The sequence below is a fragment of the Syngnathus floridae genome, chromosome 7 (assembly GCF_059516105.1).
Source record: "Syngnathus floridae isolate MCC-2025c chromosome 7, RoL_Sflo_1.0, whole genome shotgun sequence".
NCBI classification, from domain to species: Eukaryota; Metazoa; Chordata; class Actinopteri; order Syngnathiformes; family Syngnathidae; genus Syngnathus; species Syngnathus floridae.
This window is the reverse complement of record NC_142419.1, coordinates 15,596,951-15,623,253: the sequence shown is the minus strand read 5'-3', so window position 1 is coordinate 15,623,253 and position 26,303 is coordinate 15,596,951. Positions and strand designations below refer to the sequence as shown.

Here is a 26,303-nt window from a genome sequence, read left to right as displayed (position 1 = left end):
TTTTTCCCTAATAAAGTGGCCAGTTATTAGGTACACTTGAAAATGGCGGTGTACCTAATGGAGTGTCCGAGTGATTCCCTCGTTAAGTGCAGGTGCGTGAAAACTTTTAGCTTCTTTTGGACGTGAAAGTGGCTAAAAGTTTTCACGCACCTGCACTTAACGAGGGTCACTTGGAAAACATATTGGAACGCGGCCCTGTGGACTGGAGTTTGACACCTGTGACCTTTGACCATGATATTTCCCTAATAAAGTGGCCTGTTATAAGGTACACTTGAAAATGGTGGTGTACCTAATGGAGTGTCCGTGTGATTCCCTCGTTAAGTGCAGGTGCGTGAAAACTTTTAGCTCCTTTTGACCGTGAAAGAAGCTAAAAGTTTTCACGCACCTGCGCTTAACGAGGAAAACATATTGGAACGCGGCCCCTCGAGGACTGGAGTTCGATTGGCTGGTTGATCTGTGACATCACACTCCATTAGATACACCGCCATTTTCAAGTGTACCTGTTGTGTACCTATGTTGCATTCAGTGTGTGTGGAAACCTTTGATTCATAATCAGCTTTATTGAATGAATAAGAAAGTGTAGCAATAAATGAATGAAAAGAATAAACTTGGAATATGAGTTTAACAAATGAATAAACAAAGGAGATAGTAGTACTTCAAAAGACACACATGCGTAAACAATGGCATTAAAGTGATGTTTCTTGGTTTGTTTAAAACAATCGTGCGGGGACATTTTATGACACTTGAGTTCATGTTTGCTTGAATAACAAAAGTAGTTGTAAGGTTGTAGAAAACTACTGGATGTAAACAAAATAAATGGTGATGGAAACAATAAATCATATTAGTGTAGTAAAGTTATCTTTTGGAAGCTGTACAACAGCGACACTGTTTCAAAGCAACAAAAATATAATCAAATTGAAATGAAATACTAATTGAATGACAAAATGAAAATGTCATATAAATATTCAAAATGACAAAAAAAAAGGTTTTAAAAAAATTGATTCAATAGAAAAATAGAATATTATATCAGAATAAAATACAAGCGGTGAAATAAGGAAAACAAAAAAGAAATATAAAATAAATGAAAATAAAATAGGATGAAATAAAAAGTTATTTGGTTTGATTTGTAGAAATGAAATAAATATGAAAAAGTAAACTTGGAATAAAACTTAATAAAATAACGTGCATAATTAAAAAAAAAATGTTTAAAAAGTATTCAAATAATACCGTCAAACTGGAAAGAAATGTAACAGAGGAGAAGCCTAGAGTGCGTCGTCTCAGAAGCTGGTGAGCACGGAGCTGCTCACCACGACGACGCTGAGGGTTCCGAGGTGCTCCAGCGGCTGGCCGCTTTTGTTCCGCAGTTGCATCCTCTTGCTGATGTCGCCCGCTTCAGTGGACAGCGTCAACTTGCCCAAGAACGAGTCCATCAACGTGTTCCGGTTATACACCTGCTCCCCCACCCACCACCACGTCAACACTTTGCATGAGCACTTTATGGTAGCACAAATATGAACACACACCTTGATGACAATCGAGTCGCCGCTTTTCTTCCGGTAGAAGATCCCCTTGGTGTCAAAGTTGGGACTGCGAGTCTCGTCGTGGACGGCGGAGCGAATCGTGTCTCCTTCGCAGTGAACGGTCACGTACGTGTTGTTACCTGCACACGGATAATAATAATAATAATAAATAATAATAAAAAAATCAAGCGATGAGGTGACACTGCAATCTCACCAGTCAGTGCGTTGCCTTCGATGATATGTACTTGCGAGACCAGCGATGGGTAACCGCACAAACCCGTCCAACAGGTGCGAGGGGGCTGATCTTCACGCAGCTCCCTGGCGTTTTCAGAATTATGAATGACAAACCACAAACATGCTGGTATGATATTAAAAACAAAAAAATGAGTGTTGATAGTGTTTAGCTAGGAATTTTTTATTTGGTCGTGTTTTTTTCCTTTTTTTTTAAAAAATATTTTAGTCTTTGTTACCTGCAGCGTGACGGCACATCGGTGAAGATCCGCAACAGGAAGTTTCCCTCCAGGTTGGGCTCGAAGGTGGTCGGCAGGATGACGTAGCGGCCCTCCTTCAGGTCAACGCGTAGGAACACAGACCTATGGAAAATGTATTCAAAATCTTTCATATCCATGTAAAAGCTGTTTTGTTGCTAATCAAGGCTCCACGTGGGCTTTGCCTACAAACCTGGCGTTGCTGTAGGTGCAGCCGGCCGCCTTCTGCTGGGGAGCGTGCATACGGTACTTCCGGTTCAACTCCACCTGAGCGCACACGATGAGGAACACGCTGTAAAACGTCATCAGCTGCAAACTTGACAATAAATCGACTTTGTCCAATTAGTATCTCTGACCTTGTAGATTTCAAAGCCGATGGCCAGGTTCTCTCCTCGTCCTTCCTTCAGCGAGGCCCTGCGGTCTCTCTGCTGCAGACATACGAGAGCCTCGTCCTCGCTCTTGGTCACGTCAAAGATGTACTACGACAAAAAACATGCAGGCAACAAAATGAACAATCGAGTCTCAGTTCTTGACTGTTAGAGAAGGAAGAGAGGGATGAGACCCTCCTCCAAGGCTAAAATGTTAAGGTGAGGAGCACCTGAGGGTTTTGGAGGAAAGTCTGCTTGTTGTTGGCGCAGCCGCCGGCCCGGTTCTTCAGCTCGTCGTCATGGCGACTCCAGGAGCCACGCAACGTCACCTCCTCCCAGGTCTTGTGCAAGCTCAGGTAAGACGTGTTGATCATGCGGCACAGGATGAGGTCCGTGAAGTTGGAGATGAAGTCGCTGAACGTCATCCTGAGCGGGGACAAACGAGGACGTCAATAAGCGCGTCCACGGTATGACGTGGCGCGGAAACTCACCAGAACTCTCCGTCATTTTGCACCACGACGCCGAGGTTCTCGCGTTCGCGGCTACTGACCTTCTTCCACTCTTCTGAACTGTGAACGCAATCACTTATCGTCATGTATTCATCTTCAGTGGCCTTCAAAGTGTACATTTGGGTGTGTCACCTGTCGCTCCAGGGTCCGCTCCACTCGCTGCGCCCCCAAGGGTTCCTCAGGCGGATCATTTCGAGTTTATTGGACTTGAAAAAGGCCAGGAAGCCGTGACCGAGTCGCACGCGTCGCACGTCCGTCACGGCGTAGGCGTGACCTTTGACCAGGCCGTTGGGCATGCGGGCCTCCATGTCGGATGAGCTGCTCGCCTAAGGGACATCGCAGTAAGCCATGTTAGCGCCACCTACTGGCAGCCAACAAGTCATGCATGAAATATGGAGTACGAGTTGCTCACCGCTACAGAGGCGCTGATGAGCCCTCCCCTCTCGTGGACTTTGAGCACTCGCCTGAAGAGCTCGGCTTGCATCTCCACGTTGTCCTTGGCGTCGCTTTCACTCACGCATATGGACTGCGACACGCCGCCCGTGAAGTCCACCAGCGCGTCCGCCGTGTTGCCGCCGTTCAGCGCCTCGTAGCAGCCGCACGTCCTGAAATGACAACCAAGGACTGTCTAAAAACTTTTGTCCACAACAGGAAGTGGGTGTGAGTGTCCATACTTAGCGTAGGCCTTCTCCACCAAGGCGCTCCAGAACTCATTGGGGTCATTGGAGCGGCAGTAGACCAGATTACCGTTGAGTGTGGGCAGCCGGTCGTCGATCACCACGTCCACCCACTCGCCGAACCTCCAGAAGCGGAAGTGGAAGATGCCGGCGTACAACTCCGGGTGGCTCTCGTCCCACTCTTGGTCCTTCCAGTCGGGAATGACCTGGCACAGATTAAATTAGACATAGCTGTGGCCTCAGTACAAATAAAGAACGAATCACCGAAAAACAAGACGATGCCATGAACATGCGAGGCTTGCTGGTAAATTTCTCTGCACGGCCTTGAGTGACACGATCCCAAAACGGTGACACATGTTCACTGAAACGGACATGCGCACACATACTCTGATATAAATAAAGAAATAAGTGATCCATTGAGTAGAGACGGCCCCTGGGGGCGCCAGGAAACTCCCAGAGTTCCCACCTGTACGTCATCGGCGCCACCTGTTGCCTGACAACAATACACGCGCACACACGCTTGACTTCCTCCTTCTTTCTTGAACGCTGCAAATGAATCTTTTTTTTGTTCCAATATAGTTACATAACTTGACAAAAACATTGATGTTATGTCCTCTCTGCTAATGTGAGGGTCAATCAATAAATGTTGCCGACAGGCCTGCGTGTATGTGTGTGTGATGGAAATAGCTGTGGAAATGCGAGGTGGGAGGGGCCAATGTGGAGAGAAACAAAAAGCAGAGAGTCCGTGAGAGATGCCTCATAACATCCGTCTATCCACCCGTCAAAACATCCACTCATAACTATTCATCCATCCATCCATCCAGAGAGGAGAGGACGGGTGCGGGACATGGAGGAAACGGGAGCGGCGTCCGATAGCGTGGTGCTGGAATTTAAAGAGGACACGGCGCTGACGGAGGTGAGAGCCTCGTTTTGTTTCAGGAAAACAAAATCATATACAAGCAATAATTAATAAATCATGCTAAATGTCCATATCTTTTAAATGTTATAAATTTTAATTTTAAATAATGCCTTAATTTTGTCGTTTTGCTAAATCTTTAAAAATCTTTTTTAATAATTTCCTGATTATATTAAAAGTATCTTGTTGTAATCATATCTTTACTATTTTACTTATTGACCCTGCCAGAGATAGCTAAATCCAATTTGACACTCCCCCAAAAACATTTATAATTGCCTAGAACTGCCATAAGATGGCGCCAAAGCACTACTTTTGTCCTTAGCTCATTTGACACAGAGATGAGAGTTGGCAGCAAAGCACCTGAGCATGCCACAAGACGTTGAAAGTGAATCTGGTGGTTAAAGACGTCGCTGTGATCCCACAGAAGATGCGTCTGCGTGTTTCGTCGCTTCAGTGCTCGGGCCAAAAGCGTCAAGATGGCGAGCGACTGCTGCTGCCCCACGAGGCCGTCTACCGGCTAGACTTCCGGCGGCAGGACCTGAGCTTCCGTCGCTGGAACGTATCTCTGGGCGGGCACGGGCGCGTCACCATCACGGGCATCTCGCAGCACTGGACGCCCGACCTCACCCATCTGATGACGCGCCAGCTCCTGGAGCCCGTCGGCACCTTCTGGCGCAACGCCGACGACCCTGACGGCTGCGGCCTCAAGTGGTTGGAGGCCGACATGCAGGAGTTCGGCGAGAGGATCGCCGAGCTGGCCAAGGTCCGCAAGGTCATGTACTTCCTGTTTGCCTTCAAAGACGGCGCCGAGGCGGCCAAGCTACGGTGCTCGCTGGCTTTTTCCTCACAGGAATGAATCTCGCGTTCCAGGCAGTCCAACGGAAACAAACACTTGTCTCGTAGAATTGTTGGTTTGTGTATAGAAAGCTAGAAATAAATCTTTATCTATGCACGACTGTATTTTATTTGGATTAATAATGTCATTCTATCATCGCCAATTATCTTTTGCTCCCCCAACGGATTTATTTTGGTCTTAGCAATCGTGTAGGTGAGGTTTAGTATGTAAACAAACAAGATGGCTGACCTTCTGCCAAAGACCATCTTGCGTCGCCAGGGTGGAGCAGGCTGCCACGAACCAACAGTTTCCCAGCTGGCCTTGGTGGAGGTCGTGGGCACTCAGGCCGTCCACAAAGAGGTGCGGCTCTTGACATAACTCCTGCTCAAACAAAAGTCAGTATGAAGCCTACTGTTTAGTTAAGCTCGGACAAGGATGTCATTTTAGTATTCAGCAGCAGGGCGGCGCCGCCATTCAATCTACACTAAGTAAACACACACGTACTTTGTAAATCCACTTCATCATCTATCAATCAAAGTTCCTGACGGAAACACAGGAGCATATTAATGTGGAAACAACACAGCAATGAAATAGCAAGAACACGTGAGAAAGGTCATAGGAAGTTAAAACACACTAAGGAATCAAACAAGGAAACATAGGAAAAGGAAACACAGCAAGGAACAGAGGAACAGAACAAGGTAACGCCCTCTGATTATGTTTCGTGAACCACAGGGAGCCTCAACGCTGGCAGCCAAATGAGAGAACGTAGAAAAACCACAAACACACACGGGCGCACACACTCCCTCCCTCCCTTCTTCTAGTTTGTCCTTTGAAAAAAGTTAAAGTGGTACCTGCGGCCTCTTCCAGATGATGTTGCCGATGCGGTTGGCCTGGTAGAAGAGCGATTGGTCTGTGGCGGGGAACAGGGGGTCTTCAAACAGGCGGCCGTTTTGGCGACATTGATTTCGCAGGGAGGTGAATGATTGGCCCTCGTAAGCTACCACCATCCTGACGCTATATCATTAATTATGAAAAAATATTGTTTTGCATGAGTGGGATGAAGATGTTTGTGAAGAAACCAAAACATGGAGATAGAAGGCGTGGCCACCACCCACTGTACAGATGTTCAAATATCATGTGTGACCTTTTTTGGGACCACATGACACTAAAATAGAATTTTTGCAAACCTTTTAACTTTTCTCGTGATTACAAAAAAAAAGGAACTATTTTTGCCTCTCAAGTGGTTTGGAGACATGTCAAACCAAACACAGGAAGATGGCAGCCAAAGGGAAGTTAAAAAAATCCATTTACAAAATAAACGGGAGTCAAAAGCAGTTTATTTTTCTCCTTTTTTTAACCGGGTAAAAAAAATAATTGAGATAAAATATCTGAGCCTAAATACATGTTGTTGTTTACTCTAATTTGTGGTGCCTTCGTGGACCTTCTGATAAAATGATTAAACAAAAGTAGGGGATGTCACGCCAAGTTTTCGCTTTTATTTTGAAACCTCGTATTGGAAGTAGTCTTATTTACGCGAACTAATCGATCAAACATTTTGTACGATTTGCCACATTCTTTGGTCATTTTTTTCCAGATGTAAACATCTATTATCTAACAACTTAATTCGTTTCACAGTGAAAAGAAGTGAAAGTAAACTCACACACGACAAAGAAAAGACATTTAAACCAACCGTCCACATCTAAAAGAAAACTTTAAAAGTTAGCTAAAACTGGGCGCTTACCTCAAAAATGTGGCTGTGACGTCAGCTGTGTTTTTTCTCGTCGTCGCTACCAGAAAAACTTTTCGTCTTGTTTTTAGTGTTATGAAGACGATGAAGTTTGAGCGTTGCTCTCACCCAAGAGACAACATCAGGGAGTCACCACTTGGTGGTGCGTACATGGACTATCTTGTCAAAATAAGGCGCGTGCAGAAATTGGGGTCGCGCGGTGCATTATGGGTAATGGTGTTTCTAGCTACCAATAGGCGGAAAGCAACATTTGGACCATGTTTTTGATTTACCTCGTTTACCTGCTGGTTGGTAGAAGCATCTGTGGCTAAAGCCAAACTCTGGTAAGGAGTTTAATTTCTGGGCTTGGATTTGACAACTCTGACATTCACAGATATTAATCTTTAACATCTTCATCTTTATGTGTCATGTGAGAAAGTTGCACTTTACACTCGCATGTTTCTAGCTGGAGACAAACTCACACACCTGTCAAGACCAGGAAAAAACAAACAATACTTTTATTGAACTTATATTTTTCATTACTATAATATTTTGTATATTTTGTATTCATGTAAGTATTCTTTTTTTATGTGATCTTTATTGCTGGGCACTCTAATTTCATTCACATGACTGAATCAATACAAATGATTTGGGACGATTTGGGTCAATGATTTGACAAGTGGGAAAAGCAAAGTAATCTTTCTGCTTGTCTTTTTTTGTTGTTGTTGCTCATATTATAAACTGCGCCGACTTGCAGCTTTGGAATGTTGGCCCGTTGCTTCATGGTCATAACATTCCTGGCTGTGTCAACCTGTCCCGGGATACCAGGACGCCCCAAGGTCCCGATGGTGGCACCCACCATCGAGGTATATGGTCACCCACAGGCGGTGGTGACTATCAAGTGCGGTGATGGTGGCAAGGCAGGTTAGTGACCTAATCAACACCTATTTTCGTATTCCACACTTTAAAAACACTTGGGTCAAAAACAAACACAATTATGGGTCAAAAGGTGACCAACCGGCACTTAGTTCAATTTGACCCAACTTTTTATTATTCTTTGGCCAGCAGGTGTGGTGGTGTACTGGCACACCCCCTTCGGACCCTTCCACTCACCAGGCCTCCACACAGAACTGACCCCGGTCCACGTGCGCCAGTTCGGCAGTCTGGTGGTCCACAATCTGAGTGACCTCCACCAGGGTTTGTATTACTGCCTGCTGCAGCATGACGACGGGGGGTCCACGCTGTTCCCCTACGAGCTACACGTGCAGGCAAAAGATGGCGAACGTGGTCCGAGGTCCAGGAGGGCCCTGAGGAAACAGGAAGCGGTTTCTGATGAAGTGTTTGTAGCAGCCGTGACGACGGCGGTGCTGCTCACCTTTGTGTTTGGGTTCAGCGCAGGAGCTCTGAGCAGGAGGCCTCTTCTCAGGTGGGCCCTCATCAACAAGCAGTCAAATCAGACTGACTCATAAAAACTCATCTTTTCTCTGCATGCACTCTACTTTCAGTCCATTTAAAATTATTTTTTTAGTCGACTTGTAAATGTACTTTATGCCCACTAATCCACTCACACCGTGATTGCAAAGCCATTTCTACATTTGCTGTCAAAAATACATCACATTAGCAAAACCGGCCAGCAGGTGTCAGTGTTGTACTGTTACAAAAGGTATGACTTATTTTGGAGGCCTAACGTGACTTGCAGTTTTCAACAGAACCATCTAAACTCGGATATATTTGTTCCTGCAGATGTTTGAGGGCGATCACTAAGCGACGACGATCACCACGGCAACGCCGCCCTGACATTACTATGACGACCCTCACCAACTGTCCTTCGTCACCATCTTCACCATCACCATCATCATCATCATCATCCTTACGTCCACCTGCCAAACCTCAGAGAAGTTTCCGGGACAAACGGAGCCAGGATGAGAAGGGGGAAGACAATCCCGCCGCCGCCTACCTGGAAGCCTGCGACCACGTAGATGACGAGAAAGGAAGAATAGCATTAAGAGGAGGAAGTAAAGGTGAAGAGGGGAGGAGGTGGAGAAGCATGGAGGAAGAGAAGGAAGTGCATGAAGTTCCTTCTTATGATGGGATGATGGAGAAGAATGAGAAGGAACAAAATGAAGATGACAGAAAGAACAGAAATGATGATGAAAGAAAGAATAGGAGGGAAGATGGAGATGAAAATATAATCAGTCAGTCTTCACAATCAGACAATGACAATCAAAACCAGGAAGTAGAATCATTTTCTCGCCCCCGCCCAAGTCGGGTCATCCGCGTTTATCAGTATGACCAAGATGGCCACCGTTACAGCCACCTTCCCGACCCTGAGCCGGGCCCCGTTGCCAGAACCAAGCAGCGCTCAATCTCCCTATCCCGCCTCAATGCCATCATGGCCGCCGCCTCAGCGGGGCCCATGGACACCCCACCCCTCCCAAAAGACACTCTTTGACATAAAATTTGAAATCAGGTCAGACACTTTTGAGACACTTATCATCTATTTGATCAATCAAATTAAAAGACAAACTAAGATGACTAATCTGAATTCTCAAACAAAACAAATTAAATATATTTAATATTCAATTTCTTGTACAACCAGATTAGACTAAATTAGAATCTAAAAAAACAGAATCTTGCTGTTGACTTAATAAAAAAAAACATCCAAATCAGCTCATGTGTTTGTGTACAATGTGTGTGCGTATGTGTGTGTCTGATTACACCCCCTGTAGTGTTGTAGTGTGCCAGTAACATGGGTCAGTGACAGTGAATGAGTTGCTCACATGACGCCTTAATAGCGACGCAGAGGAAGGAGGAAGAAGTCGAATGCTCTTGAAGCACGTCCACAAATTGGCATGACATCTTTGAAGACCGCAGGAGGACAAGGACCGGCTGGAGATTAGGTAAAGACCAAGACAAGGACATAAACGGAATGGACTGAAGACATCTGGAAGCAAGCATCTGAAGACAGAAGATAGAAAGTTTTTTTTTTTTTCCATTCCAGTGTTGGAGTCATTTTTCATCACCTGTTATTTTCATCACATCATGAACGGTGAGAAGAAGCTAAATTTAATGCACTGCATCACGCGAAGAGCCGAGTCTAATATTGACTTTTTGTTAACTTATTACAATGTATCTTGAATTTAACTTACTTGAAATATTTTGACAGGCCCCAGATAAATCTAGATATGAGTTGACACAGCAAGATGGCAAGTACGAATAACAAATTCAGGCCAGTGTGTCCCTCAGTGGGGGGTTCAGGACAGGCAGGGGGGCTGCTGATGGAGATCCCCTCAGGCTGTGCACTGACTAGATCAGGTTCTGGGGTGTAGACAGGAAATGAATGGGACAAGTCAGCGTATTGGTGAGACACAAAATTGGGTCAGATTGTTCTGGTTCGCCTTTGAGAAGACCAGACCACATATGTGACAGAAGCAAGCTAAATGATGCTAAAAGCTAACACATTGGGCCACTTGCCATTCACTAATTATTGTGTTTTCCACTTTTGCTCCATTTATCTTCCATTTTAATACACTTCTAGTTCTGTTGTCATCGTTGAATCTTTGTCCCTCCTCTCTCTGTGGTGGCCATTTTGATGGTGTGATGGAATTTCAGATGGCTTCCAATCAAATGCTTCACTGCCCTTACACAAAGACAACATGAATGGAGACATCCAAACTCCTTTCACATTGTCTGACTTTGCTCAGATGTGACTTTCAATGTGATCAAATGTAAAGCTAACATGCTAAAATATGACTTTTACGATCATGCTAACGTGATCCTAACATGCTCAAATATGACTTTCATTGAGATGCTAGCATGCTAAAACAACCATCTCAAAGAACTGTGTTGTTGACCCAGAGTACATTTAGTACAAAGAGAGCTTAAAAAAAAAAACCTTGTAGTCGGGTTGCTAAGAAAGTCAAACGATCAAGCTGACAGCATATAATGGCGACATCAATTATACACACACACAGTCATGCAGGCGTTTACGCACACACAAATACACGCAAGTAACCGTAACCGTGTCCAAGCTCAATAATACATGGAGAATACACACCACAAAACAAAGAGAAAATAGATGTATACTAATTAGCTTCATTAATGTAAACTCAAATTATCATATCAGGTCATACCAGGTAAAAACGTGGGCGATGACAAAATCAGAATAAAAAATCCATTAATTAAATTTGCACACTGCTGAAACAAATATCCAGCATGGATTCCCGAATGACTAAAATTTTAGTAATTAAAATAATTTTTCTTTTTTTTTTCCCCCAGAAGTAACACACTGCTGTTGATGTCCTGGAGCAAGAAGAACAAGAGCCAGAACTTAAACCAGAAAACGAATCATGGTCATCCTGCAGCAGGTTAGAACACACACACTAAGTGTGTGCTTGTATATGTGTGAGTGATGTGTGTTTGTTACACTCATTAGGGAGCAGACAGTCATTAGGTTGCACTGTGACATCTTTGTATTTGCTTTTTCATTTGTGCATGAGTGTGTGTCTGTGTGTGCGGTTGTGTTGTGGATGCATTGATGGACTCATCAGTCTTTCTGACAGACTAATTTGCTAGGACAGCGGCCCCATTTGATTGGGGTGCGCTTTAGTAGGGCGAGCCAATAAAATCAGGCAACACACACACACAAACACACACATCGTTAGATATCCTGCATTGTGGACATTTGACTTGTGTGGTCACATTGAGTAGGACAGCAAGTGTTTAGTTACTTTAAAATACTAAGGAAGTTCCATTGTGATGTCGTAACCATGGCAACCACATCCAAGAGAAGGGGCTCCAATTGGCCCCTGGAGGGCTGGGACCCCAACATACGCCGTCTGAGCTACAAGTACTCGGCGGTCATCAAGGTAAACTTTTTGTGTAGTTTAGCATTAGCATTAGCACATGGCTATCTGTCACTCTGTGACCTGTGTCTGACACCTCTATCTATATGCAAATGAGTAAATGACCGTCTCAATTATACATGCTGCTGCTTCACTTGACACGCTTATGCAATTACGGGTTTTACCCGCAGGGGGAGCTAACACTCTTCAGGCGCCTGTCTAAACATTTTAAATTGCAAAAGTACATTTCATTATGGTGAAATATGACTCTTATTTAATAATAAATATTTTATGTGCTGGCATAATGTGTTTATAATTAGTTTTTGTGTCATATTTTTCTAATTTAGAAGTGGGGGAAATTTTTGATTTGTTTTTATTGGATTTTTAGAGCCGGGTCATTTTTATAGAATAGGTGAAACAATTAAATGAGGTATGATATATCGTTTTGTATTATAATATTATTTAGAATGAATACATTTATAATTTTAGATTTTTACAAATATTTTTGTAGTTTATCCAAATAGTCAATGTTAATAATGAAATAATAATCCTCACTTATTGTGCTATTTTTAGTGAATGCGATTCTAATCCCTTCAGCAATTATGTGGTATTTTTTTAAATTCAAATGTAAATGATTTATTGAGTTAAATTGAATAAAATCATTAATCATAAAATAATAAATACACGAATCACCAAGTTATTTTAGAGAAAAACTAATGCAACAGGACTTTTTCAGTATGTTTGCATTTGATACACTCTGATGAATTACTACTGGTAAGTGAACACCTGCTTGAATAATTTATTGATAGAAATAGATGCGCTTGCGGTGCGAAAACTGTCCTAGGGACAGTTTAATTACGACAACGTGGATCATCAATATTACCTTCGGTGTAAAGTAAAATATTACAGTGAAGAGTATTGATTATTTTAGAACGTTAAGTCAACATATTGGCAGCATGCGTCGTCATGGCGATAAGAGGCCACGACCGGGAGACTCACTTTAATAATGAATGCAGAGCAACCGATCGCCAATGTAAACAAACACGGGTTGATCTTTGACAACACACACGCAATAGAGTAATCGATTTAATAATATGGGAACTTTGCAAAGGTAGTTGAAAGTTAGAGCTGGCTTTCAAGTTAGGTTTGCGTTTAAAGTCAAGTGACAGTTAAATGCTAGTAAAGTTTAGATGTGGATTAAAATCACTTTGCAGTTAGGTTTCAAATTGAATTTGGAGCGCAGGTCAAAACTAGATTTAAATTTGAGGACAAGGCTGGATGTAAATTTAAATTGAGTTTGGTTTTCATTTTAAAACTGGTTTAAAATTGGGGTTGCTGTCCAAGTCACAACTTCTTGTCAGGATGAGCTCTTAGTGTCTTCAAACCAGAAACCCAACACTTGCTTGACACACCTCAAAGGAGGAGGCGGCTTCTTGTTGCCGATGACAACCAAGCCGAGTGTGTGGGAGTCAGATTCAACACACACACAAGAAAATAGTGATGGATGAGAAAACCAGGATAAGCTTTTGCATTAGGTGATCAAGCCAGGAGATAAAACCCACAGTCTTCACTTTCTGAATTTTTGACGGGAACAACTGGCCTGGATCGGAACAAGACTTTTTAATCGCTAAGTGTGTGTGTGTGTGAGAAACCATGTACAAACGTCGGGACTATGTGGATCTTTACGAGAAGGATCAAGCCAAATGGGCTCTGTTCCGAAATGTCAACACTGTGGTGAAACAAAGCACGCTCTTACCGGTATGATGTGAATAATCTGCATATTGACTTTTTTTTTAAATTTAATTATGTAATTGTCTTTTTCAGGGCGACTATGTGTGGTTGGACCTGAAGACTGGTCGGGAATTTGAGGTTCCCATTGGAGCAGTGGTCAAACTCTGTGACTCGGGACAGATCCAAGTGGTGGATGATGAAGGAAATGTGAGTCATCTCACCATCTCCTTAAAAATTCAACCCTCAATTTTTTTTGACTGTTCCTCCAGGAGCACTGGATCTCCCCTCAGAATGCCACCAACATCAAGCCCATGCATCCCACCTCCATCCACGGCGTGGAGGACATGATCCGTTTGGGGGACCTGAACGAAGCCGGAATCTTGCGCAATCTGCTCATCAGATACAGCGACAAGCTCATCTACGTGAGTTCAACCAAGCTGATGGAGTTCTACCTCATCAAACATCTTCTCATTCTTCAGCATCTTTTCTATCTTTTGCCTTTCTTTCCATTCCTTATTCCTCAAAAGACAAACTGTGGTGGCAGGGTAAGTCTGCGACGCCATTGGCTGAGGCTTAACGTCCTGCTTGCGGCATGTTTTAAATGTTAGATAAGCTACAAATGTATGGATACAAAAGTTGACAGATGAACACCACCGCCTGGTGGTAAACGAGACGTGCACGCGTGCATGTCGACCCTTTCCAACATGGCCGCCTCTTCTCTCGTGGCCGACAGCGACACGCTCGTCTTCCACCCGAGATCCCGGACGCATGTTATATCGCACGCAGCTCTTGTCATTGTCAGATGAACTTTCCAATTTCCTTCTAGACCTACACGGGGTCCATCCTGGTGGCCATCAACCCATATCAGCTGCTCCCCATCTACACGGCGGACCAGATCCGCCTATACACCAACAAGAAGATCGGCGAGATGCCTCCTCACATTTTTGCCATCGCCGACAACTGTTACTTCAATATGCAGAGGAACAACCGTGACCAGTGTTGCATCATCAGGTATTCCAGCAAGCTCACTTGCTTTAGTCAGGTTCCGAAACGTTGGTTCTGATTTGCAACCCGATAGTGGGGAGTCCGGAGCGGGAAAAACTGAAAGCACCAAGCTGATTCTACAGTTCCTGGCAGCCATTAGCGGTCAACACTCATGGATTGAGCAGCAGGTCCTGGAAGCCAATCCCATTCTGGAGGGTAGGTTACCCTGAGGGGGAGGGGGGAGGAGGATCTTCTGAAACCAAATCCTTGCTTGTCCCGCAGCCTTCGGAAACGCTAAGACCATTCGCAACGACAACTCGTCACGCTTCGGTAAATACATCGACATCCACTTCAACAAGAGAGGAGCCATCGAGGGAGCCAAGATCGAACAATACCTGCTGGAGAAGTCACGGGTCTGCCGGCAGGTTCGGCTCACGGCTGTCAATCAAACACCATCTTGATACCGTTACTAAAACTGCTTTTGTGTGCAGGCTCAGGATGAAAGGAACTACCATATCTTCTACTGCATGTTGAAGGGCATGGCGGCGGACGAGAAGAAGAAGCTGGGCCTCAGCAAGGCCACCGACTACACCTACCTCACCATAGTCAGTCAACATCTCGATCTAAAACAATTGATGAAAAGCTAAATCGTGCTCCGTGCAGGGAAAGTGCACCGTATGCGACGGCCGCGACGACATGAAGGAATACTCCAACATACGTTCGGCGATGAAGGTAACACACTGACTTCCTGTTTGACACCTGACTTCCTGTTCAAATGTCACATTCGTTGCAGGTTCTGATGTTCACAGACAAAGAGAACTGGGAGATCTCCAAACTGTTGGCGTCCATCTTACATATGGGCAACCTGCGCTATGAAGGTCTTTTGAGAATTATTTGAAGTCAGATGTTGACCTTTGAACTCATTTTTGTTTTCGTGCCGACAATTTACGTGACTGCAGCACGAACGTACGACAACCTGGACGCCTGCGAGGTTGTACGCAGCCCGAATCTCTCCACCGCGTCAACCTTGCTGGAGGTCAGTATGCTTTGTCACTTAACACTATTGCAATACTACTACTACAAAATAAATTTAATTTAATTTAATTTAATTTAATTTAGTTTCAAATTTAAATTTAAATAAAAATAATAAAAATAAAAATTTAAAATAAAATAACTAAATAAAAAAATAAATAAAATGATAATTAATTATGATGAAAATTCAAATGTGAATGTCAATGTCACGTGTGTGTGTGTGTGTGTGTGTGTGTGTGTGTGTGTGTGTGTGTGTGTGTGCAGGTGGACGGCAAGGACCTGATGAACTGCCTGACGAGCAGGACGTTGATCACCAGAGGAGAAACCGTTTCCACGCCGCTCAGCATGGAACAAGCGCTGGACGTGCGAGACGCCTTCGTCAAGGTGCAACACTGGAACAAATCAGAGATGTTTTCGGAATGTGACAGCTGACATTTTTGTGTGTGTGTGTGTAGGGTATTTACGGTCGTCTGTTCGTGTGGATCGTGGAGAAGATCAACGCCGCCATCTACAAGCCTTCGTCCTCACACAGCAAAGTCGTCAGACGCTCCATCGGACTGCTGGACATCTTTGGCTTTGAGAACTTCACCGTCAACAGGTACAAGACACACACACACACACGTATACACAACATTAAGCATGTGTGTGTGTGGTCAGTTTCGAGCAGCTTTGCATCAACTTCGCCAACGAGAACCTGCAGCAGTTCTTCGTGCGTCACGTGTTCAAACTGGAGCAAGAGGAGTACAACCTGGAGAACATCAACTGGCAGCATATCGAGTTCACCGACAACCAAGACGCTCTCGACATGATCGCCATCAAGCCCATGAACATCATCTCACTCATCGACGAGGAGAGCCGATTCCCCAAGGTGCCATTAAACACGCTCAAATGATTCATTGAGAATCAATCATCAATAATTGTGTGTGTGTTTTAGGGTACAGACAGCACCATGTTGAACAAACTCAACTTCCAGCACAAAGTGAACACCAACTACATCCCACCCAAGAACAACCACGAGACTCAGTTTGGCATCCAGCACTTTGCCGGCGTGGTCTACTACGAAACCAGAGGTACCAACTCATTGTCACTGGGTCCAATTCTTGCTTCTGTTCCGACCCAAAACTTTTGTGTGTGTTTTTTTTTAGGCTTCCTGGAGAAAAACCGAGACACGTTATACGGCGATATCATCCAGCTGGTTCACTCGTCCAAGAACAAATTCATCAAGCAGATTTTCCAAGCTGATGTTGCCATGGTAACATGCATTTCCTTGCGAGATGAACAAAAATGGAAATTGAATTTTTTCCTCTCTTGCATGATTTCCAACATCTCCTTCTGTGTGTTGTTGGCATGATTTGTTGCTTTCCTGACAGTTTCTGTGTGGTTTTGCTCCTTGTCTACATCTTCCATCCAGTCCTCTCCCGAAGGTAAAAAGTCAAAAACATGTGTCTTCCTCTCTTTCACATGCACACTTTTAAATGATAATAATTTGTCTTAATAATAACTTGACAGGATTCTTTATCCTATGCAAAGAACTGATAATAGTGCTACACACAGGCCATACTATGTTCTACCCTCACTGGACCCATCAATATTTTTTTTTTTTTTACATTTAGACAAAGAGGAAGAAGCACAGGAAGGGCAAACGCCACCAGCTTTATGTGTGTGTGTGTTTTTAGGGGGCCGAAACCAGGAAGCGTTCTCCCACTCTCAGCAGTCAGTTCAAAAAATCTCTGGAGTTGCTGATGAGAACGTTGAGTGTGTGTCAGCCGTTTTTCGTCCGTTGCATCAAACCCAACGAATACAAGAAGCCCATGGTGAGTCCCTGTGTGTGATTGTTTTGTAAATATACCACAATGTCTGATATATTTTCTAGCTAGCTGTAACATCTTCTAACATGTAACTGTAACAGCAACTTCCTAAATGTGACAATGTTAGCCACTAAATAGCTGTTACATGGAATAATTTGCTTTTACACACAAACTGTTTACGTGTGTGATACCTTAATTGTGTGTGTTCCAGCTGTTTGATCGGGATTTGTGCGTGCGCCAGTTGAGGTACTCAGGGATGATGGAGACCATCCGCATCCGCCGCGCAGGCTATCCCATCCGCTACACCTTTGTGGAGTTTGTGGACCGCTACCGTGTTCTCATGCCTGGAGTCAAGCCGGCCTACAAGCAGGTAGCGTCAAAGCACGTTATCATATCGATGCCGTTGAACACAAACGATGCAGAAACACATGTTGACTGACAATATAACAGTCATACATTATTTGTCGTCTGCATAGATCAATCTGTATTAGTGCCGTATTGATGAGCTGAGAGCTACTAAATGGCGCAATGGAGTGATATTATCGACATGTGCTTCTTCCAGGAGGATCTGAGAGGAACCTGCCAGAGGATCGCTGAGGTCGTGCTCGGCCGAGACGACGACTGGCAGATGGGAAAGACCAAGATCTTCCTCAAGGTGATATTATTATTGCTTCTTTTGCATGAACGCAACTGATTGGGAATAATCCCAAAACAGGAAGTAGTCCGTGTTGGTGTTTCCCAGGGTTTGTGTGTTTGGGCTTCAGGTGAGCTAGCTAATATTTTCTGTTTTGATGTTTTTTTTTATCAGCTGATCAGTATTGTGTCAGGGTTTCCGTTCTCTTTCGCATAGAGTGACACATTTCCATACAAGTCTCCGGACTGCTTTCAGGAAGCCTGACAGGAAGTAGAAAGAGCAGGAAGGAGCTTCATGCTCTCCTTCCTGACAGGAAGCTGACAGACAAACCGCAAAGCAAAGGCTGGAAGAATAAGAAAGGACTTATTTTACAGATTTGCAATTTTAAATCAGGGCCCATGTACTGAATGGTCTCCACGGAAACGGCTATTGAGTTGTTGGTTCCTCAGGACCATCACGACATGCTGCTGGAGATCGAGAGAGACAAGGCCATCACTGACAAGGTCATTCTGATCCAGAAGGTGGTGCGAGGTTTCAAGGACAGGTAGGGTTCTGCATCCATGATTTCCATCATTTCTGTGAATTCAGCAGCTCTTCTATCTATGTACCATCAGATCAAACTTCTTAAGGATGAGGAAGTCGACGATGCTGATCCAGAAGACTTGGCGAGGATATCAGTGCAGAAAGAGCTATGGAGCTGTGAGGATCGTTGTGTGTCATCCGGTCCTGATGTCGTCCCTAAATCTTGGTTCTTGTCCTTTCAGATGCGGGCCGGCTTCTCTCGCCTCCAGGCTCTGGTGCGCTCTAGGAAGTTGTGTGCGTCGTACCACGTGGCTCGCCAGCGCATCAGCGGGTTCCAGGGTCGATGCCGAGGCTTCCTGGTCCGCCGGGCCTTCAGACATCGACTGTGGGCCGTCATCACCATCCAGGCGTACACCCGAGGGATGATTGCACGCAGACTCTACCGGAGGCTCAGAGGCGAGGTACAAGACATTTTTCTATGGTCTGACCAAAATTGGAACTTACTTGGATTCTCTTCTGCCTTGCATCAGTACCGAAGACGCCTGGAGGCTGAGAAGATGCGTCTGGCTGAGGAGACCAAGCTGAGAAACCAGATGTCTGCCAAAAGAGCCAAAGCCGAAGCGGAACGCAAACATCAGGCACGTCTTCAGAATTTCAATTGGCCCAACTGCTGTTGGAATCTCCAGAAAAAGTAAGATTTCCCATTTGAAATCATCATCTCCTCTGCAGGAGCGTCTGGTCCAGCTGGCCAAAGAGGATGCCGAGCGTGAGAAGAAGGAAAAGGAGGAAGCAAGAAGGAAGAAGGAGATGGTGGAGCAGATGGAGCGAGCCCGTTTGGAGCCTGTCAACGACTCGGACATGGTGGACAAGATGTTCGGCTTCCTGGGGACCACCAGTTCCTTTCCTGGCCAGGAGGGACAAGCTCCTGCCGGATTTGAGGTCAGTTAAGTGCTTAAAAACCGGGATTTCACTGGACTGATCTCTCCACCTCAACCACAGGACTTGGAGCGAACCCACCGGGAGCTGGAGGAGGAGGACTTGGACGAGGCTCTTCCCTTGCCGGAGGACGACGACGAGGAGGATCTATCGGAGTACAAGTTTGCCAAGTTTGCCGCCACCTACTTCCAGGGAACCACCACGCATACGTACGCCCGCCGACCACTCAAGCAGCCGCTGCTTTTTCACGACGATGAAGGAGACCAGCTGGTGGGCCAACGATGTTACGTCCAATCAATTTATCAGTTCTCGAAATGATGATGACCATGTGTACCTCAATCCGGTTTTAGGCGGCTCTGGCCGTGTGGATCACGGTGCTGAGGTTCATGGGGGACCTGCCTGAGCCCAAGTACCACACGGCCATCAGTGATGGGAGTGAGAAGATTCCGGTCATGACCAAGATCTACGAGACGCTCGGGAAGAAGACATACAAGAGGGAGCTGCAGGCTCTTCAGGGAGAGGTAGAGGTGAGGCTGGAGAGATGAGCTTCTCATGAAATTCCAGGATTAAATTCTGAAATTTTAACCGAACTAAGCACACATCATCTCAGTTTAGTCCCAATTCTGTTTGGCCATCTCCAGACTCCTCAACCCGACAGTCATCGCAAGAACAGCATTCGACACAAGCTAGTGTCGCTTACCCTGAAGAAGAAATCCAAGATCACAGAAGAGGTAAGCGGAAAGATCTTTGCCTTTTTCCCGATGCAGAGTTCAAAAGCATGAACCACTTTCAGGTCACGAAGCGACTCAACGACGGCGAGCACGGTCTCCATGGCAACAGCATGCTGGAGGACCGCCCGACGTCAAACCTGGAGAAACTTCACTTCATCATCGGTAATGGAATCCTGAGGCCAGCGCTCAGGTAATAAACAGCACCTAAGATCCGATCCGGAATGGAATAGGATTTACTAGGATCCAAAGAATCTGGATCAATCTGGACTTACCTTGGAAGACTGGGCTCAGTGATGTTGATGTTGTCTGTGCATTAGGGATGAGATCTACTGCCAGATCTGCAAACAGCTAAGTCAGAACCCATCCAAGAGCTCACACGCTCGAGGTTGGATCCTCATCAGTTTGTGCGTCGGCTGCTTCGCGCCATCCGACAAGTTCCTCAAGGTCAGGACAAAGACTTTCATCAAGTTACCAGAATAGTGCCAATGTGGTGTTGTGTCGCATTTATCTGCAGTACCTAAGGAACTTCATTAACAGCGGACCCCCAGGTTACGCTCCATACTGTGAAGAACGACTGAGAAGAACTTTCGTCAATGGAACCAGAACGCAACCTCCATCCTGGCTGGAGCTACAGGTACATACAAAAAACGTTGGCTGGGTTGGAAATGTATTCATTCAAATGTTGTCGTTAAATGTAAATCCAGGCAACCAAGTCCAAGAAACCCATCATGCTGCCGGTGACGTTCATGGACGGAACCACCAAAACGCTGCTGACGGACTCGGCGACCACCGCCAAGGAGCTCTGCAACACACTGTCCGACAAGATCAGCCTTCAAGATCGATTCGGCTTCTCACTCTACATTGCGCTCTTCGATAAGGTTGAGCAGCACGTTCAAAAGTTTCTTCCTGAAGGTTTTCACCATTCCGATGGTGTCGTGTAGGTGTCGTCTTTGGGCAGCGGGAACGACCACGTGATGGACGCCGTGTCACAGTGCGAGCAGTACGCCAAGGAACAAGGAGCCCAGGAGAGGAACGCACCCTGGAGGCTGTTCTTCAGGAAGGAGATCTTCACACCGTGGCACTGCGCCTCCGACGACACGGTCGCCACCAACCTCATCTACCAGCAAACGGTCCGGGGCGTCAAATTTGGAGAGTACCGTTGCGACCGGGTGAGCGATTCTGTTCTGGAAACAAAAAAGCCTCTTCTTGTCATCTTAATCCAAAGTCAAGAATCCACTTCCGTTATCCCAGGAGGACCTAGCAGAACTTGCAGGCCAGCAGTACTACGTGGACTACGGCTCAGAGGTCCTGCTGGAACGCCTGCTGAGCCTCATCCCGTCCTACATCCCCGAAAGAGAGATCAGCACATCCAGGACGGTGGAGAAGTGGGCTCACTTCATCATGGCGGCACACAAAAAGGTGCGCCTCATGAGTCGTTATTTCCGTTAGCAGAGGAACCAAATGTTATTCTCTCTTTGTTCTTCAGGGCATCTACACACAGAAGAGGTTTGATGCCCAGAAGGTGAAAGAGGAAGTGGTGGACTTTGCACGCCACAAGTGGCCTCTGCTCTTCTCTCGGTTCTATGAAGCCTTCAAGTTTTCTGGTGAGAATCAAGCCCCAGTTTCACCATCAAGTATTGATCCCTGATAATTTGGTTTCAATGCTCAACAGGTCCAAGTCTACCCAAAAACGACCTCATCGTGGCTGTCAACTGGACCGGCGTTTACTTTGTTGATGAGCAGGAGCAGGTCTTGCTAGAACTGTCCTTCCCAGAAATCACTGCGGTGTCCAGCACCAGGTAAGGCATGCTGGGAATTGTAGTCCGTTCTGGGACCTGTTGAAGTTAGCTTGGAGACTGGAAACTAACGATCAATGTTTGTTGCTCTTTGAGGGGCGGGAAGTTGCAAAGTCAGAGCTTCACGTTGGCGACCATCAAAGGAGAAGAGTATACCTTCACCTCCAACAATGCCGAGGACATCCGCGACCTGGTGGTGACCTTCCTGGAAGGCCTGAGGAACAGGTCCAAGTTCGTCGTGGCACTACAGGACAGTCCCAATCAGAGTATGATCTCACTGGACTTGGTGATGTGTTTGAGAAGCCCGCAAAGAGGTCACAAGCTATCTTCTGACTGTTTGGCAGATGGGGAACCATCTACATTCTTGAGTTTCCAGAAAGGAGACCTGATCTTGCTAGACCAGGACACCGGTGAGCAGGTTCTTAATTCAGGCTGGGCGCATGGCGTCAATGAGAGGACCAATCAGAGAGGAGACTTTCCAGCCGACTCGGTCTACGTCCTGCCCACCATGACGCGACCGCAGCAAGACATTGTGGTGAAATAAAACAACCTGGAATTGTTCCGAATCAACCGGGAGACGACTTATTGATTATGCTGATGTCATCTAATCAATCAGGCCCTGGTTACCATGACGCCAGATCAGAGGCAGCAGTCAGTAAGGGTTTCACAACTTGTCCTGCCGGACACTGAAGACTCCATCAAACCTTACACACTGGAGGAGTTCTCCCATGACTATTTTAGGTACCTGCACGTTGACAGTCATGAAACCCCAACACACTTGAGTGTCGTAATATAATCGATGTTCTTGCTGCAGGCCTCCCCCAAAACACACTCTGAGCAGGGTAATGGTCACCAAGAATCGAGGTAAGGACAAATTGTGGAGCTGCACCAGGGAGCCTCTCAAACAGCCACTACTAAAGAAGGTGGTCCACCACGAGGAGCTCGCTCAGGAGGCCTGCATGGCCTTCATTGATATCCTTTTCCATCATAAACCAATTTGTTCCGGTACCAATCAGAAGCAAAACGTTCCTTAGCACGTGTCCTACCTATGATGAAGTACATGGGCGACTACCCATCCAAACGCACTCGCTCAGTTAACGAGTTGACGGACCAGATCTTCGAAGGCACGTTGAAGGCCGAACCCCTGAAAGACGAGATTTTCTGTCAGATCATCAAGCAGCTAACGGACAACCATGTCAAGTGCGTGCTCATATTTGACGTCCATGAAGCTGACCTCGTCTAACGTCTCGACGTCCGGAACTGTTTGTGCCGGCAGGTACAGCGAGGAGAAAGGCTGGGAGCTTCTGTGGCTGTGTACCGGCCTCTTTCCTCCAAGCAATGTTCTGCTGCCGCACATCCAGCGCTTCCTCCAGTCAAAGAGACAACACCCGCTCTCAGCCGACTGCATGCACAGGCTGCATAAAGCTTTACGGTAAAGTTCCATCCCACTGATGGGCCAATGAAAAAATAACGTGTCTTCAATGTGGACCAACAGAAACGGATCCAGGAAGTACCCACCTCATCTGGTGGAAGTGGAAGCCATCCAGCACAAGACTACGCAGATATTCCACAAGGTTTACTTCCCGGACGATACAGACGAGGTGGGACGGGCGCACAAGTCAAGAAAACAAGAAACATCATGTTAAGATCATAAATGATCTGTGCAGGCTTTCGAGGTGGAGTCCAGCACTAAAGCCAAGGACTTTTGTCAGAACATCTCCACCAGACTACTGCTCAAATCCCCAGAAGGCTTCAGTCTCTTTGTCAAAATCTCAGACAAGGTCCTTTTTTTACTTCTCCTAAAAACAGGATCAGATTAATTTTGTGTCTTACTCAGATTAATTTATCTCTACCATTGTGTGTCAGGTGATAAGTGTTCCAGAAGGAGACTTCTTCTTTGACTTTGTCCGACATTTGACAGATTGGATCAAGAAATCGCGGCCGGTGAAAGACGGTATAAATCTTTCGGCAGATTTTTAAGACAGATCCCGAAGTGACTCAACAAAATCTTATTTACCCTTCAGGAGCTGTTCCTTCTCTGACCTATCAGGTTTTCTTCATGAAGAAGTTATGGACCAGCACCGTCCCGGGGAAGGACTCCTTCGCCGATTCCATCTTCCACTACTACCAGGTGAGCCCTGTTTGGCAGAAGACGAGCAAAGAAAGAGAATTTGATTTTGTCATGACACCTCTGAGCAGGAGCTGCCCAAATACCTGCGTGGCTACCACAAGTGTTCACGAGACGAAGTCTTCCAGCTGGCGGCGCTCATCTACCGCGTCAAGTTCGAGGACGACAAATCCCACTTTCCGACCATTCCCAAGATGCTGCGTGAGCTGGTCCCTCAGGATCTCATCCGCCAAATGTCCCCAGATGATTGGAAGAGGGTAAACCTGGAAATTTCTTGATATTTCTAAGATGAAACAGCAAAGAGACTTTTTAGTTTTTAGCTTATGTTGGATTTTCATTTTGTGTGTGTGTGACAGTCTATAGTGGCCTTCTTCAACAAGCAAGCCGGCAAATCCAGAGAAGAAGCCAAGTTGATGTTTCTTAAAATCATCTACAAATGGCCGACATTTGGCTCCGCCTTTTTTGAAGTCAAGGTAAAAATGGAAAGCACCTGCTTATGTCACTTCCTCTCTTCAACCCAATGCTGCTTCATGCTCAGATTCATCGTGATTTTTGTCTTCAGCAAACCACAGAGCCCAACTACCCAGAGATCCTCCTGATCGCCATCAACAAACATGGAGTCAGTCTCATTGATCCAAAGAACAAGGTTTGATCAATTTGACAGAAAATTAACAAGATTGTAAAATTACAGGAATTGGAAATTTTCAATGAAAATAAACAAAAATGGGTTGGATCTTAATCTGATGTCATTGTTTTGTTCCGACAGGACGTTCTGATCACTCATCCCTTCACCAAGATCTCCAACTGGAGCAGCGGGAACACGTATTTCCACATCACCATCGGAAACCTCGTCAGGGGAAGCAAACTTCTCTGCGAGACTTCCCTGGTGGGTCACAAAGTATTTCATAGGAAAAAAAGTCAATAAAAAAAATCAGGGCTAGAAATTCTGCCTAGCAACAAGAGCAAATAATTCAGTGAATAAAACAAATTCTGACACAAGTGGATAAACTCGAGACTTACTAACATTTGTGATCAACATTCCTCTCAGGGCTACAAGATGGATGACCTGCTGACGTCATACATCAGCCAGATGTTGACCGCCATGAACAAGCAGCGGTCTGAGCGTACTCACACCAAGTGAACGTCTTATTGGCAGGAGGCCGCCGAGCTCGCCCGCCTGCTGCGCCCCATTGGCCAGCACTGCAGCTGGGGCCGGACCTTCGGCCACCAGTTGTGGTGGATGAGTCAACGACCTTCTGTCAGCTCAGAACCCTGGAAGCTCCCCGGGGAGAGTTCGGTCGAAAGTGAAAGTGATGACGACCCTGGCGAAGGGCCCAGCAACTACAAGCGTTACCGTGCCGACGAGGATGAGTCGTCCAGTGAGGATGACTACCTCTAAGACACACTTTGTAAAGTGTGCTAACTGGTCCATGCTAAGCTAACCTTCATTTTTTTGTTAAGCTTGGCTTTTGAACAAGAATTCTTCCTCAGAACAAAAAAAAAAAAGTAACATGTTACTATGAAATACTATTTGTCAATTTGTAATTTTCTATTCGACCAGACTTACAGGTACAAACTCTGCCGAGTAACAAGTAGCATTTTTCTCAAGCATGTCATGTGACCAAGAAATTCTTTGACAGTAGTATTAAGCAACTATAAGTTCGGAAACTGGCTTTATCAACATAAATTAAAATGAGCAACAAAATAAAATGTCACGAGACCAGACAATACTTTTGTATTGACATGTTTGATTTAGCATGTTAGCATCCTAGCTCAAGCGGCTCACAGACACTTGAGGTGACCTCAATTTTATTTGCCTCAAAACATTTCACTGTGCCAAACTTTTCATGTAGTTTTGTTGTTTTTCTCAGCGCAAAATTTTTGTTTTTTTTAATAGTATTTAATCGGTATAAAATCTTAATTGTACTCACAAAGGGGGAGCAGACCACGTATTTAAAGAAGGATGTCTCATGTTGGTGGTGTCGTTTTTGTTTGTTTGGTTTTACTCTGTACAGTAATATTTTCTTTGCAGTGTCGTCTTTGGATCTCATCACTCGTTAGCCTCTGCTAAACACTAGCCACAAATAAACAATAAAAAGTGCTCCAAACCACTCAAAA

At 45.4% G+C, this 26,303-nt stretch overlaps 4 protein-coding genes and 1 long non-coding RNA gene across 10 annotated transcripts; 3 read left to right on the top strand and 2 right to left on the bottom strand.

The window, feature by feature from the left end:
- Positions 1-540: 540 nt before the first annotated feature.
- On the bottom strand, positions 541-7,240 carry capn5a (calpain 5a). The gene is made up of 14 exons (XM_088380265.1): positions 7,055-7,240; positions 6,165-6,327; positions 5,563-5,694; positions 3,560-3,768; positions 3,298-3,490; positions 3,018-3,211; positions 2,868-2,945; positions 2,607-2,802; positions 2,365-2,487; positions 2,202-2,275; positions 1,991-2,113; positions 1,735-1,838; positions 1,524-1,660; positions 541-1,451 (listed from the first exon to the last, which is right to left on the bottom strand). Exons 2-14 carry the CDS (start codon positions 6,318-6,320, stop codon positions 1,278-1,280), a joined length of 1,893 nt encoding a protein of 630 aa, XP_088236391.1. The 5' UTR covers positions 6,321-6,327; positions 7,055-7,240; the 3' UTR covers positions 541-1,277.
- ompa (olfactory marker protein a) lies at positions 4,312-5,435 on the top strand. Its single transcript, XM_088380332.1, has 2 exons — positions 4,312-4,478; positions 4,903-5,435. Exons 1-2 carry the CDS (start codon positions 4,410-4,412, stop codon positions 5,332-5,334), a joined length of 501 nt encoding a protein of 166 aa, XP_088236458.1. The 5' UTR covers positions 4,312-4,409; the 3' UTR covers positions 5,335-5,435.
- On the top strand, positions 6,869-9,629 carry LOC148395567 (uncharacterized). Its single transcript, XM_088380296.1, has 4 exons — positions 6,869-7,610; positions 7,797-7,963; positions 8,105-8,465; positions 8,783-9,629. Exons 2-4 carry the CDS (start codon positions 7,804-7,806, stop codon positions 9,489-9,491), a joined length of 1,230 nt encoding a protein of 409 aa, XP_088236422.1. The 5' UTR covers positions 6,869-7,610; positions 7,797-7,803; the 3' UTR covers positions 9,492-9,629.
- On the bottom strand, positions 7,533-21,163 carry LOC148395566 (uncharacterized). The gene is made up of 8 exons (XR_015859350.1): positions 20,534-21,163; positions 20,231-20,465; positions 17,630-17,798; positions 16,095-16,213; positions 15,910-16,022; positions 10,189-10,357; positions 8,415-9,997; positions 7,533-8,346 (listed from the first exon to the last, which is right to left on the bottom strand). It is a non-coding gene; the product is annotated as an uncharacterized LOC148395566 (long non-coding RNA).
- On the top strand, positions 9,803-26,303 carry myo7aa (myosin VIIAa). Of its 6 annotated transcripts, XM_088380243.1 has the most exons (52): positions 9,803-10,088; positions 11,318-11,406; positions 13,708-13,821; positions 13,884-14,036; positions 14,142-14,159; positions 14,441-14,625; positions 14,693-14,814; positions 14,881-15,023; positions 15,090-15,203; positions 15,262-15,330; positions 15,392-15,476; positions 15,558-15,634; positions 15,895-16,014; positions 16,086-16,228; positions 16,288-16,498; positions 16,565-16,700; positions 16,776-16,882; positions 17,001-17,054; positions 17,307-17,444; positions 17,650-17,808; positions 18,001-18,093; positions 18,522-18,616; positions 18,687-18,771; positions 18,837-19,055; positions 19,125-19,232; positions 19,324-19,533; positions 19,594-19,800; positions 19,881-20,057; positions 20,172-20,261; positions 20,324-20,451; positions 20,579-20,705; positions 20,776-20,895; positions 20,966-21,139; positions 21,203-21,430; positions 21,513-21,680; positions 21,748-21,865; positions 21,934-22,060; positions 22,154-22,323; positions 22,402-22,592; positions 22,674-22,798; positions 22,872-23,029; positions 23,104-23,257; positions 23,334-23,489; positions 23,553-23,658; positions 23,725-23,838; positions 23,924-24,011; positions 24,082-24,188; positions 24,257-24,442; positions 24,542-24,658; positions 24,748-24,831; positions 24,952-25,071; positions 25,234-26,303. In XM_088380243.1, the coding sequence occupies exons 2-52, from the start codon at positions 11,389-11,391 to the stop codon at positions 25,324-25,326; spliced, it is 6,609 nt and encodes a 2,202-aa protein (XP_088236369.1). In that variant the 5' UTR covers positions 9,803-10,088; positions 11,318-11,388; the 3' UTR covers positions 25,327-26,303. The 6 variants fall into 6 exon arrangements, with proteins under 6 accessions (XP_088236369.1, XP_088236370.1, XP_088236371.1 ...); XM_088380244.1 differs by lacking the exon at positions 14,142-14,159; XM_088380240.1 differs by lacking the exons at positions 9,803-10,088; positions 11,318-11,406 and adding an exon at positions 11,711-11,907.

Coding starts and splice junctions, on each gene's coding strand:
- LOC148395567 (XM_088380296.1), top strand. CDS start 7,804: ATGTTGGCCCGTTGCTTCATGGTCATAACATTCCTGGCTGTGTCAACC. Junction 7,964..8,104: donor CGGTGATGGTGGCAAGGCAG/GTTAGTGACCTA, acceptor TTCTTTGGCCAG/CAGGTGTGGTGGTGTACTGG. Junction 8,466..8,782: donor AGCAGGAGGCCTCTTCTCAG/GTGGGCCCTCAT, acceptor TTGTTCCTGCAG/ATGTTTGAGGGCGATCACTA.
- capn5a (XM_088380265.1), bottom strand. CDS start 6,320: ATGGTGGTAGCTTACGAGGGCCAATCATTCACCTCCCTGCGAAATCAA. Junction 3,212..3,297: donor TCATCAGCGCCTCTGTAGCG/GTGAGCAACTCG, acceptor GATGTCCCTTAG/GCGAGCAGCTCATCCGACAT. Junction 1,839..1,990: donor GATGTGCCGTCACGCTGCAG/GTAACAAAGACT, acceptor TGAAAACGCCAG/GGAGCTGCGTGAAGATCAGC.
- myo7aa (XM_088380240.1), top strand. CDS start 11,809: ATGGCAACCACATCCAAGAGAAGGGGCTCCAATTGGCCCCTGGAGGGC. Junction 11,908..13,707: donor AGTACTCGGCGGTCATCAAG/GTAAACTTTTTG, acceptor TGTCTTTTTCAG/GGCGACTATGTGTGGTTGGA. Junction 16,015..16,085: donor TGCGAGACGCCTTCGTCAAG/GTGCAACACTGG, acceptor GTGTGTGTGTAG/GGTATTTACGGTCGTCTGTT.
- ompa (XM_088380332.1), top strand. CDS start 4,410: ATGGAGGAAACGGGAGCGGCGTCCGATAGCGTGGTGCTGGAATTTAAA. Junction 4,479..4,902: donor AGGACACGGCGCTGACGGAG/GTGAGAGCCTCG, acceptor GTGATCCCACAG/AAGATGCGTCTGCGTGTTTC.